The sequence below is a fragment of the Oncorhynchus kisutch genome, linkage group LG9, assembly GCF_002021735.2.
Source record: "Oncorhynchus kisutch isolate 150728-3 linkage group LG9, Okis_V2, whole genome shotgun sequence".
Lineage (NCBI taxonomy): Eukaryota > Metazoa > Chordata > Actinopteri > Salmoniformes > Salmonidae > Oncorhynchus > Oncorhynchus kisutch.
The window spans coordinates 12,165,332-12,177,343 of NC_034182.2; the positions used below are offsets into that span (position 1 = coordinate 12,165,332).

Sequence of the window (12,012 nt, forward strand, 5' to 3'; positions counted from 1 at the left end):
TATTTAATGAAGCTTTGCTAGTTATAGCCTAATGTTAGCAAGCTAACATTGAACCTGGTTGGTTAGCTACTTGCAAATTCATGCAGGGTAGTAACGTCACGAGTCGGGATTATGGTTCATTGTTTAGCTAGCTAGCTGGTCAATTCACTCTGGCTATCTACTCTGATTTCAGAGCACTCTCATGTGAGTGTGCCAGCGCTGAATAACTGACGAACTTATGAACATTCAACACCTGTTGAATATGAACGGTGTCAGTAAAAACTGCCAAAAAAAGCATAATTAATTTGTTGCCAGCAGCACAGTTGCAGTCAACAAGGCTTTGGATAACATAAAAACAGCCTAACCAGCTCTGATAGGACGAGTAAAATGGTCAGTGAGCTCATTTGTGTCTGGAAGTAGCTAGCAAGCTAGCCAACATTAGCCAGTTAGCTTGGGTGCTTGACTGCTGTTGTTAGGACAGAATGCTCGGATCAACCCTACTCCTTGGCCAGAGTGTCCAGTGTGTTACTTTCCCATTGTTCCCCAACTCAATTTCAAATCTTGCTACAGAAAACCGAATCTAGCAAGTCGGTCACTAATAAAGTAATAAACAAAAACATATACAATTGGTGTCTGCATTGTATCTTAAAAGCATAAGCACAAATCTATACATTTGCAAAACATTCCTTTATTATAAATAAATCATTTGTATAAAAACTGGCATGCTTCAACCAGGGGATTTACAGATTCACAACCCAGGGCTACCCATCCAGTTAGCCATTCGATACAAGAGACAAACTTTCTGAATATGCAAGGTCGCACGACAGCTGGGACAAGAATGAAAAAATCTTCACAACCACAAAAATACTTACAAGTAGAATAACAATAAACATCATGGTCAATTCTCATAGTTTCTTCTATTTTCTCTTTTAAATATTTTTAAATTTTAAACTCTTTTTAATGTCTTTTAATCTCCCATGTACCCTTATGTAGAACTTTTACACAGTTTTGTTTTTTCTTTTTTTCTCTGGACCATATAGCCTGCAGTGGATTCTTTTTTAAACCATTGTCTTCACGGTTAGTTCAAAGTTTATGGCAGGACCGTTGTGCTGTGATTTGCAGGAAGAGAGCGAACGGGGCCCACTGATTGGTGGTTGGTCTTTGTGGTCCCGCCTCTCTGGTGGTAGTAAGGTTTGATGCTGTCAGAACAATATAAAATGTCTCATGCTTGGTTACCGGTGGCGGTGGGAGCTCCATCGGTCTGTCCGTCTTTTCGTCCGTCAGTCCGTCATCTGTCCGTGACAGCTCCTTTTCTCAGCCCTCCCTCCACTTTGGTGCTGTTCAGATGGCATGATTACTGTAGCTGACATATGTTGTCTTAGTTGATGAAGCTGCCAGGGGGGGAAAAGGGGGGAAGAGAGGAGAGGAAATATATCAAGGGATATATATTTCCTATTGACCGTAATATTAGTGCACACCTGCGTCTGGGGTCTGAGGCTGTGTTTATCAAGTCCATTATATGTCCCCTGTAGCTGTTGGTTGTAAATGTCAGTGGTTTTTAAGCAACCACGGACCGCTGGCACTGAGCTATCGTCAAGACGGTGCCCTGTACCCGCCTTGTTTATATAAGGATTGTAAGAGAGAATGTGTCAAACTGTAGGAATCAAAACTGTTCCAACAGTTTCTTCTTCACACAACACAAACCCTAGGCAGATATCATTTGAAAATAATGTCTCGGGCTGGGGTTTGTGAAACTTAACTCTGAATGAGTCCAGTCAGTTGTGCCAATGAGGGAATAGATGTGTGAGTGACCTGTGCTGTTTGTTGTGTTGTTGTCCATGTGTTGTTGTTCGTGTGTGTGTCCGTGCAAACGTGTGTGTGCATACATGTGTGTTATTGTGTGTTATTCAAGCCGACCAAACTGCTGACTGCGAGACTTCTTCGCGTTCAGGTCTGTAATGAAGAAATCGTTCAATCTGCTGCAGTTCAGAAGACAGAAAATGAACCCTAATTACTCCAAACATTCCAGAACCTTCTAAACCTCTCAGAACACCCAGATCAACTCTGTGCTAAAATAAATGCTTTAAACACCCACTCTGAGTCTCCACGGGAGAAAGACTAACATTTCCAGGTCGTAGTGTTGAAGAGGCCCGACTAGCTCCGCACACAACAGAGCTTTGAACTTTACGTAAGCTGTTGCACATAGTTAAGCTGAATGGGAAGCTCATTTGAACACTCTGTATGTGCAGTAAACAACCGTGCTAAAAAAAAAACAGGTTGCAGCACTCAAGTTGCTCTATCAAGAACATTGTTTACAATTCAGATGACATTTTTCTATATTAAAAGTAGTGATATTTGAATGATAGATATGAAAAAGGCCCAATTTTACATGTAACTACTGTTATACTGTCGTTGTCGAGATTATCAAACGGTTGGTTATATCAGTGTAGTTGTATAGATTATTTCTGTTGTGTGTTAGTGTAGATCTATAGATTTTTTTTTTTCTCTATGAGTTTAGGTATATAGTTTGTTAGTTATATTAGTGTAGGCCAGGGATCATCAACTAGATTCAGCCACGGGCTGATTGTTTTTTGTGTCGATGGTCGGGGGACGGAATATAATTACATATAACTTGGAGACAGCAAATTGACCGCAAGAAGCCCAAAAATATATGTTTGACTAAAACATAATAATTTCAGACCTTACTAACATTTGTATACGATCACGTGTCTCTCTACTATGCGTGGGAATACTTGATTTCCAAAATGTTTCATTCATTGGAGCTGATTTCCTGGTGTTTTGACAGTCTTTTATGCCCAACAATGAAATTTCAACAAACACTTTATTTTATTTATTTTTTAAACTTGGGGAGCCAAATAAAACCATTCAGCCCACGGGCCGGCAGTTGGGGTACCCTGGTGTAGATGTATATATGCATACTGTTAGTATAAGTGTCTGCAATATATCATTAGATATATAATTTTATTATGTATAGGTTAGTAAAGGTGTGTTCTTACTCACTGTTGGTCTCCATGCTCTCACACAGCTCCGTCTTGACCTCTCCGTTGGGTCTGTCGCCCCCCTTCTGCAGCTTGCCTGACATGGCGGCGGCGGTGACGATGGCCTTGAAGCTGCGTTTACGCTTGGGGATGTTCTGCTCAGGGTGGAAGATGATGACGTAGACCTTGGGCATGTACAGCATCCCCAGAGAGACAGAGGCGCTGAGGCTGAGCGAGATCGTCAGGGTGGTGGTCTGGATGTACATCTGGAGAGGAGAGGGGAGGGAGGGAGGGCATCAATATACTGTAACCATTCTACAAGTGAAATAGCCATTCTGCTAGTTTTGCACTTTTTCAAAAACTACACACTGGTAGAAACTAAACACTAACAACTGTACATCGACCAATCTACACTCATATAAGCCATACGCTGATATAAGCCATATGCTGATATAAACCATAAGCTAATACAAACCATAAGCTGATACAAACCATAAGCTGATACAAACCATAAGCTGATACAAACCATAAGCTGATACAAACCATAAACTGACATAAGCCATATGCTGATATAAACCATAAGCTGATATAAACCATAAGCTGATATAAACCATATGCTGATATAAACCATAAGCTGATATAAACCATATGCTGATATAAACCATAAGCTGATATAAACCATATGCTGATATAAACCATAAGCTGATATAAACCATATGCTGATATAAACCATATGCTGATATAAACCATAAGCTGATATAAACCATATGCTGATATAAACCATAAGCTGATATAAACCATATGCTGATATAAACCATAAGCTGATATAAACCATATGCTGATATAAGCCATATGCTGATATAAACCATACGCTGATATAAACCATATGCTGATATAAACCATATGCTGATATAAACCATACGCTGATATAAACCATACGCTGATATAAACCATATGCTGATATAAACCATACGCTGATATAAACCATAAGCTGATATAAACCATATGCTGATATAAACCATACGCTGATATAAACCATATGCTGATATAAACCATACGCTGATATAAACCATATGCTGATATAAACCATACGCTGATATAAACCATACGCTGATATAAACCATATGCTGATATAAACCATACGCTGATATAAACCATACGCTGATATAAACCATACGCTGATATAAACCATACGCTGATATAAACCATACGCTGATATAAACCATACGCTGATATAAACCATACGCTGATATAAACCATACGCTGATATAAGCCATAAGCTGATATAAGCCATAAGCTGATATAAGCCATATGCTGATATAAACCATATGCTGATATAAACCATATGCTGATATAAACCATATGCTGATATAAACCATACGCTGATATAAACCATACGCTGATATAAACCATACGCTGATATAAACCATACGCTGATATAAGCCATAAGCTGATATAAACCATATGCTGATATAAACCATACGCTGATATAAACCATACGCTGATATAAGCCATAAGCTGATATAAACCATAAGCTGATATAAGCCATATGCTGATATAAACCATAAGCTGATATAAACCATACGCTGATATAAACCATACGCTGATACAAACCATACGCTGATATAAACGATACACTGATAACCCTACACTGTCTACTATACTTTGTCAGAAATTATACTTGACAAAACCCCTTTGGTATCATATCACCAAGTGGTACGTACACACACAAACACATACACACAGACCCCTCCACCATCGCAGGGATTTCTCTCAAAGCGCAACCACTCATCTGTGTCCATCCCTGACTATAGCATGGCGCAGGAATCACAGCTAGCAGATGGCCAGTCACGCTTCTTCAGTCACAACAGCACAACACAGCCCCGGCTAGCCAGCGTAGCGTTCCGCTGAGGAGGAAAACAAACCAGTGCTCCACCGCCCCCTCCCTCGCCAAGAGAGAACAGGCGTGAACAAGATTACACATGTCGACAGTAATACCAATTTACAGTATATCCTCTCTAATGAGAGCATCCGGAAAGAAGATGAGAGAAGGCTGAGAGAAGGCTTCGACGTTGAAATGTGTGTGCGTGTGTGTGTAGGGTGGTGGAAATTACCCAAACATTATGTTGAGTATAACAACAAACTACATTCATCAATCTGACTCCATTATCACATGAATGCTATTGGTCCATAATCGTATCCAATGGGCATAGCCAAGGTTTGCAAACCTTGCAATCATCACTTGGAATACTATAAGATGCACAAGACTAGGTTTACCTTCATACAATTATTAAGAAGCCGAGGGACAAGGAGCTAATGTCTTGCAATCAATGTCCTAGCATTTCATGATTGAGTTAACCTTGACTCAGAGACGCAGCATTAGAGACCAAGCATTGATGCTTTGTCTATTATTAACAGCGTTTACCATTAGACACCAAATAATAACTCAAAGAATATTACTCAGAAATGTGAGTACTACAGTTCGTATCCATTTTAAAGTATCCATAATTATTACAGTTACCCAATATGAATACAATTAACAAATGGTAGACACCAGAAATCTTCACATTTGAAATACACAAAACACAAAATACACATATACAAAACACAAAACACAAAATACACATATACAAAACACAAAACACAAAATACACATATACAAAACACAAAACACAAAATACACATATATAAAATATCTTGAGTCTTAATAGCATAGAAAATTCCCCACTACGACACACAAAACGTACACCAGGAGAATTAACCAATGACAACATGATCTAAGTTCAAACCCATTTTTTATTCTTCCAAGAATGCCAACTCCCAGTATCTCCTATCGTCTAATGAACATCAGTTTGCATGGCACAAAACATTCAAACATAGAACTTCACACTCCTTCTCTAATGTAATAACCACACCGTCACTCCTGTGTCGCTCCTCTCTGAACTATCCGCTGTCAAGCAAACAGAGTAACACAGACTCCCTGTAACAATAAATCCATAGCACTTACAGTAGCATGAAACATATCAAAATGCATAGCTCTTTAGGAACTCTTTAAACAATCCAAACATGACAATTTATTTCACAAAGTAACTTTCATTTAGTCGATTCAAGTTTCATCAAGTCTTCACCTCTCCTGGCTTCAGTGACCTTAGGACTTCTGTGGTGTCACGTGTGCTGGGCCAGCAAGTCGCTAGAGGCATCTTCATCACTGGCCATCATCGTTCACATGTTCACTCTCTCTATTTTCCGCTAGGTAGGTGTGTGTGTGGTGTGTGTGTATAATGCATGTGTGTGTACAGTGTGCTCTGACAATGTACTAACGATGTAGACTGGTACACATTTCTAGGCAGGCCTTGAGGCCTGCATGCCACGACTTTGGCATGGAAACAGTATGAACTCCGTGTCAGTTAGCGTTATAGGTGTGAGTTAACTAGAGGGCTAATGTGATGCTCCATTAGCCGTTACAGGATAGGTACTGTTTGGCGTAGCACAGAGAATTTTCAAACCAAACTTAACTTGGCGATACTATCTTCGTTCGGCCAATTGATCAAGACAGGTGTGTGTCATCCAGACATGCTGCACTTTAGGGTGGACCCATCTGCCTCAATGAGGGAACATTTGAAATAGACAAGAAGGCAGCATACACATTGTTTTTGATGCAAAACATTTTAATAACGAAGCATTTTCAAAATTCAAACAAACCACCTCCAAGATACATGTTTGGCCGAATCGAGAACGAAGATAGTATCAACAAGTTAAGGTTGGTCAAAAATGCTCTATGCTACGTCAAACAGTACCTATCCCATAACGCTCAATGGAGCATCACATTAGCCAGTTACGATCTGCTAGCTACAGGTAACTGCCAAAATAATGGAATCACTTGAGTAAATGAGGGATACAAAGTATAGTGAAAGCAGGTTCTTCCACACAGGTGTGGTTCCTGAGTTAATTTAGCAATTAACGTCCCGTCATGCTTAGGGTCATTGGCTACCATGGCTATGCCGCCATAGGATGACAATGCCCACATCCACAGGGCACGAGTGGTCACTAAACGGTTTGATGAGCATGAAAACAATGTAAACCATATCCCATGGCCATCGCAGTCACCAAATCTCAACCCAGTTGAACATTTATGGGAAACCTGGAGCGGCGCCTGTGGAAGAATGGTATGAATGTAGAATCCATGTGTGAGCAGTTTCTCAATGCCAGCTAGGTGTGACTCAAATAGCAGCTCACCCTGTTAGCTAAGCTCTCTGTCCCTGTGACATCACTCTCCTCTCACATCAGCTCTGGAAAGTACATATCGTACCAACACAACAACAGCTGCCTAGAGGAAGAATAGGGCTAGAAGACACATGTATGCAGTAGGTGCTACTCATACAGTCAGACTAAGGTAGGGAAGAATCCTACCAAAAAATTACCATTTAATTCAAAATGTCACTGTGTCCCACTGACATTGACGTATAACTAAGGGGAATTTTGATTTAATTGCAAGTTAGGATTCACTCCTTCTTAGAGCAATACTTTTGGTGCACTATATGTGGAGAATAGGGTGCCATACGCGATTTGCCCCATTTCCCTCTTCAGTGACTCATCAAATGCTCATCCAACGACATGGACACTCAACTCCTAATATTTGATCTGAGTAATCTTCACAACGGTCTGTGTTATCTACTTTAATAGGATACAGAGCAGCTCAAGTTGTAGATTACAGCAGAAGGAGCCCTGGGTGAACGTGGGCAGGGAGAGCAGAGCACTGACAGGACGGTGTGCACATACAGAGAGAGATCTCCTCCGGGTGAGAGTTTTTGTCACAGAAAGAGAGAAGGGAAAGGGAGGGGAGGATAGAAAGGGGTTGAAACGAGAGAGAAAGAGAGACAGGAAATGGGGGGGGGGGGAGAATGAAATAGACAGAGGTAGAAATACAGGGAGAAAGAGAGAAAAAACAGAACGAGAAAGGATAAAGAGCAGCAAGAGAGAGAGAGGCAGTCCTCAGAGCACTAAGCCCTTCATTATAAAAGAAGCACGTCTGGAGATAGCAGTCTCCATTACACTCTGCTGAGAGCATGGGGATCCACCCAGCAGATGTTAGCTGTACAGCCACACACGCACGCGCACAGACACACACACTCTCCCTATATTTTTCTGTCTCTTTTATTCCCTCCCTCCCTCTCATTCTCTCCTCTCTATATCTTCTCCATCCCTCCCTCGCTGTGCAGGTATTATAGGAGGAAATGGTAAATATGTGCTTTAGTGGGGCTGAGCCGCTGTGATCTGTGTGTATATTTGCGGCCTCTACCAAAGTCACAGAAAATAGGGCAATTAGCTCCACTCTGCTAGCCACTCTCCTTCCTATGGAATAAAGCTGTCTTTAGAGAAGTCAATACTCTAGGCTTTATGTCATTATCTCCATCCATAACCTTCACTTAAACCACAGGGTTGGGGAGTAACGGATTACATGTAATCTGTTACATGTGAGATCATGTAATCAGATTACAGACACTTGAAAAACTAGATGATTACTTTTAAATTCAGAAAGGATGTTTGTGGGGGAAAAAAAATCTTTGACACTTCTCTGTTTGTCTCAATGACATTCAAATCAGCACTGAAAAAAGTTTGTTTGTTCCACCTGAACGAGTCTGACCACAAGTCAGAGACCACTATGATGACACACTAAATGGGTTTGATGGATCGCAGGAAAAGAGCAGGAATAGGCTTTTTGTAGGCTACAGTCCAACCTATGTCTTCCAATGGTGCAGCTGCTGTTGGCATCCAAGATTATCCAACTTGAATAAACGCTTGCAGGTAAGGATGACAGCAGTGGTGTAGTCTACGGCAATACAGATATCGCTTATTATTTGATATCTACATTAGAGGTCGACTGATTTTGATTTTTCAACGCCGATACCGATTATTGGAGGACCCAAAAAAAAGTCGATACCGATTAATCGGCCAATTCTTTTTTACATTTATTTGTAATAATGACAATTACAACAATACTGAATGAACACTTAATTTAACCTCGATATAATACATCATTAAAATACATTTAGCCTCAAATATAATGAAACATGCTCAATTTGGTTTAAATTAATGCAAAAACAAAAGTGTTGGAGAAGAAAGTAAAAGTGTCTTAGAAGGTTAAAATCAGGTTAAAATCTGTCATTCTGCCCCTGAACGAGGCAGTTAACCCACCGTTCCTAGGCCGTCATTGAAAATAAGAATGTGTTCTTAACTGACTTGTCTAGTTAAAGCAAGGTTAAATAAAGGTTATGAAAACTTGAAATCGGCCCTAATTAATCGGCCATTCCGATTAATCGGTCGACCTCTAATCTACATAGCTCAATGATGTGAATCACACTGCTGCTCTCATATATATCCATTGATTCCTTGAAGAATATAACTTAGAAATGCCTCATGAGCTTAGTTCAACTGTCACACTCCATGAGAACCCAAAATATAAGCTTGTTTTTCTCCTATGTTTGTGAACATTGTAAATGTAAACAAACACTGTATAACCTCATAACATGGTTAAAACGATAATTTTGATGGACGGTCAGTTCTTGCATCCATAGCTCTGTCTATTAATCTGTGTGTGGTTACATTTCTCCAGGCCCATCCCTCAGCTTTTTACCAAAACAGAGGCCCGGGCAACCGTTTGTGGATGCATATTATCAAGACATCAAAGTGTCACCAACAAAGAGGTAAAAAAATAGGCCTATGGTAACTGCAGCTTAAGGCATTCATTTTTCAACATGTAAATAGCACTTTTCAATAGTGCTCAAAGCATGCCATTCCATGAGCGCAGAATTTATTTTTCAACTCCAAACAATGAGCCCAATCAGTCCTCCATGACAACAAAATCATAAAACAACAGAGTAGGGCTGGCTAATAAGTCCTTATTTTTGGGGTTATGCTCTCAGGTAAAACAATTTGGCTAATCCATACCTCCATATTTCCAAGTCCTATTCTTGAACATCAAGAGGTGCATCATTTATTGTAATGCCTGGAATTCTGTTAGACTTTGGTTTTTAATGTAAACATATAATTTAATCGCGTTATTATATGTCGTAGAAAGCGATGTGTTGGAAGAAGCCTACATAACAAACCCATAAAGTCAAATGAACATCCATATATGACCAGCTATGTAAACTTTAGCATAGATTTATCCTGCAATAGATTTCGTTCCATTAGTAACATACATTTTTGTCTTCTTCTATTGACTCTCAAGGGGAAAGTAATCTAAAAGTGAATGTAATCAGATTACGTTACTGAGTTTGGGTAATCCAAAAGTTACATTACTGATTACAATTTTGGACAGGTGTAATCGATTACATTTAGAAAGTAACCTCCCCAACTCTGGTTATCACTCTGCTGCTGGGACTGACTGGGGTAATCCCAGGATACTGCCAATCTCTCTCACACACACAGACACAGACACACTGAGTAACTTCTCCAGTGTCAATTCAACACAGAGAGTGTTTACTTAACACTGTCAAGTTGTCTATATCATGCCACACTTTTCAGAGTTCAATAAACACACTGCTTAGTGTAAAGCCTTATTTGCTTATTTCCCAGAGTGCCTTGCCTTTCGAGTGAATTGTGTACCCATTACTTCATCTGTTAGTGACAGAGACATTGTTTCCTTCAACCATTTTCAGTTTTATAAGACAATAAAACACATATTTCAGAAATTATTTTGAGAGCTTAGATTTACCCTAATACAGTGGCCTGAAATGCATGGTTTACAGGACACATCAGGCCTGAAAGTCACATTATGCTGGTTTACAAAGTGATCTGCAATTCCTATTGCAATCCAGCCAGAGAGGGGGTATCAAACATTTAGAATTTAGATTCACCAGAAACCTGCATTAAGAATGACCACCGGGTTGGGAAGGCTAACCTCTGACACTACCTGAACCGTCTCGACTGGAACAACCGTTTCAGTAATGGGTGCAATGAGTCCAAGTAACAGATTGGATAAGAAGAACTTTTGAAAGTTTCTTCAAGTGCAGTCACAAAAACCAGAAACTATGATGAAACTGGCTCTCATGAGGACCGGAACAGGAAAGGAAGACCCAGAGTTACTTCTGCTGCAGAAGATAAGTTCATTAGAGTTAACTTGTCTCAGTGCTGTTTGTTGCTAATTGGCTATCTGGCAAACTTTTCATTTTTGCCCCCCAATTCCATAGTATCCAATTGGTAGTTCCATCGCTGCAACTCCCGTACGGACTCGGGAGAGGCGAAGGTCAACCCAGTCAAGCAGCACAGCTTCTTGACACAATGCCCGCTTAACCCGAAAGCCAGCCGCACCAATCTGTCGGAGGAAACAACGTACACCTGGCGACATTGTCAGCGTGCATTGTGCTTAGTTTTTTCCTTGCTCAACTTTTTTCATTAAACTTTTTCACCCAGGACGCTTTATCTGGACATGGTTCTACAAGATCTCCACCAGCCGAAGCCAAGTAGTAACATTTTAACACTGTCATCTAATTGCAGTACTCATAATATACAGGTGAACTATCACCTTCTGGTGAGGATAGCAGTGTTGCAAGCACAGCTTCAGATGCAATCGTTTGGCAAGGGCAATTTAAGTGTAGGAAAGGATGAAACAGTGGCTGTGCCACCAGGACAGATAGTAGTATAAATCCCCCTGCACAGTTTAAAGGCTTCTGGAAAGTAATGCTGTCGGCATACTCAACAGGTGTCACTCATTCAGCCAGAAACTTTCAACTGGATCTCCCCATTAAGCAACTAGTTGGGGCCAGAGGCCGTGCTTTCTCAGGTCTCTCCTCCACCCGTTAAGGGGTCTGAGCCGCCGAAGCCTCCCACCATTAGCTGTCTCAGTCTCCAGTATCTATGTTGCAATAGTCTATGTGCCGGGGGGCTAGGGTCAGTCTGTTATATCTGGTGTAATTCTCCTGTCTTATCTGGTGTCCTGTGTGAATTTAAGTATTCTCCCTCAAATTCTCTTTCTCTCCCTCCCCTCCCGGAGGACCTGAGCCCTAGGATCATGCCTCAGGACTACCTGGCC

General features: G+C 40.6%; 1 protein-coding gene across 2 annotated transcripts in view; it reads right to left on the reverse strand.

The window, feature by feature from the left end:
• Positions 1-920: 920 nt before the first annotated feature.
• LOC109896752 (metabotropic glutamate receptor 8) overlaps positions 921-12,012 on the reverse strand; it is a 217,558-nt gene continuing 206,466 nt past the window's right edge. The window contains exons 10-11 of one of the 2 annotated variants that reach the window (XM_031831890.1): positions 3,001-3,244; positions 921-1,370 (exon numbers count right to left, since the gene is read on the reverse strand). In XM_031831890.1, coding sequence (XP_031687750.1) covers positions 1,321-1,370; positions 3,001-3,244 — 294 coding nt within the window. In that variant the 3' untranslated portion in view covers positions 921-1,320. Of the gene's footprint in view, positions 1,371-2,996; positions 3,245-12,012 lie in introns of both variants that reach the window. The other variant, XM_031831891.1, reaches the window with a different exon arrangement.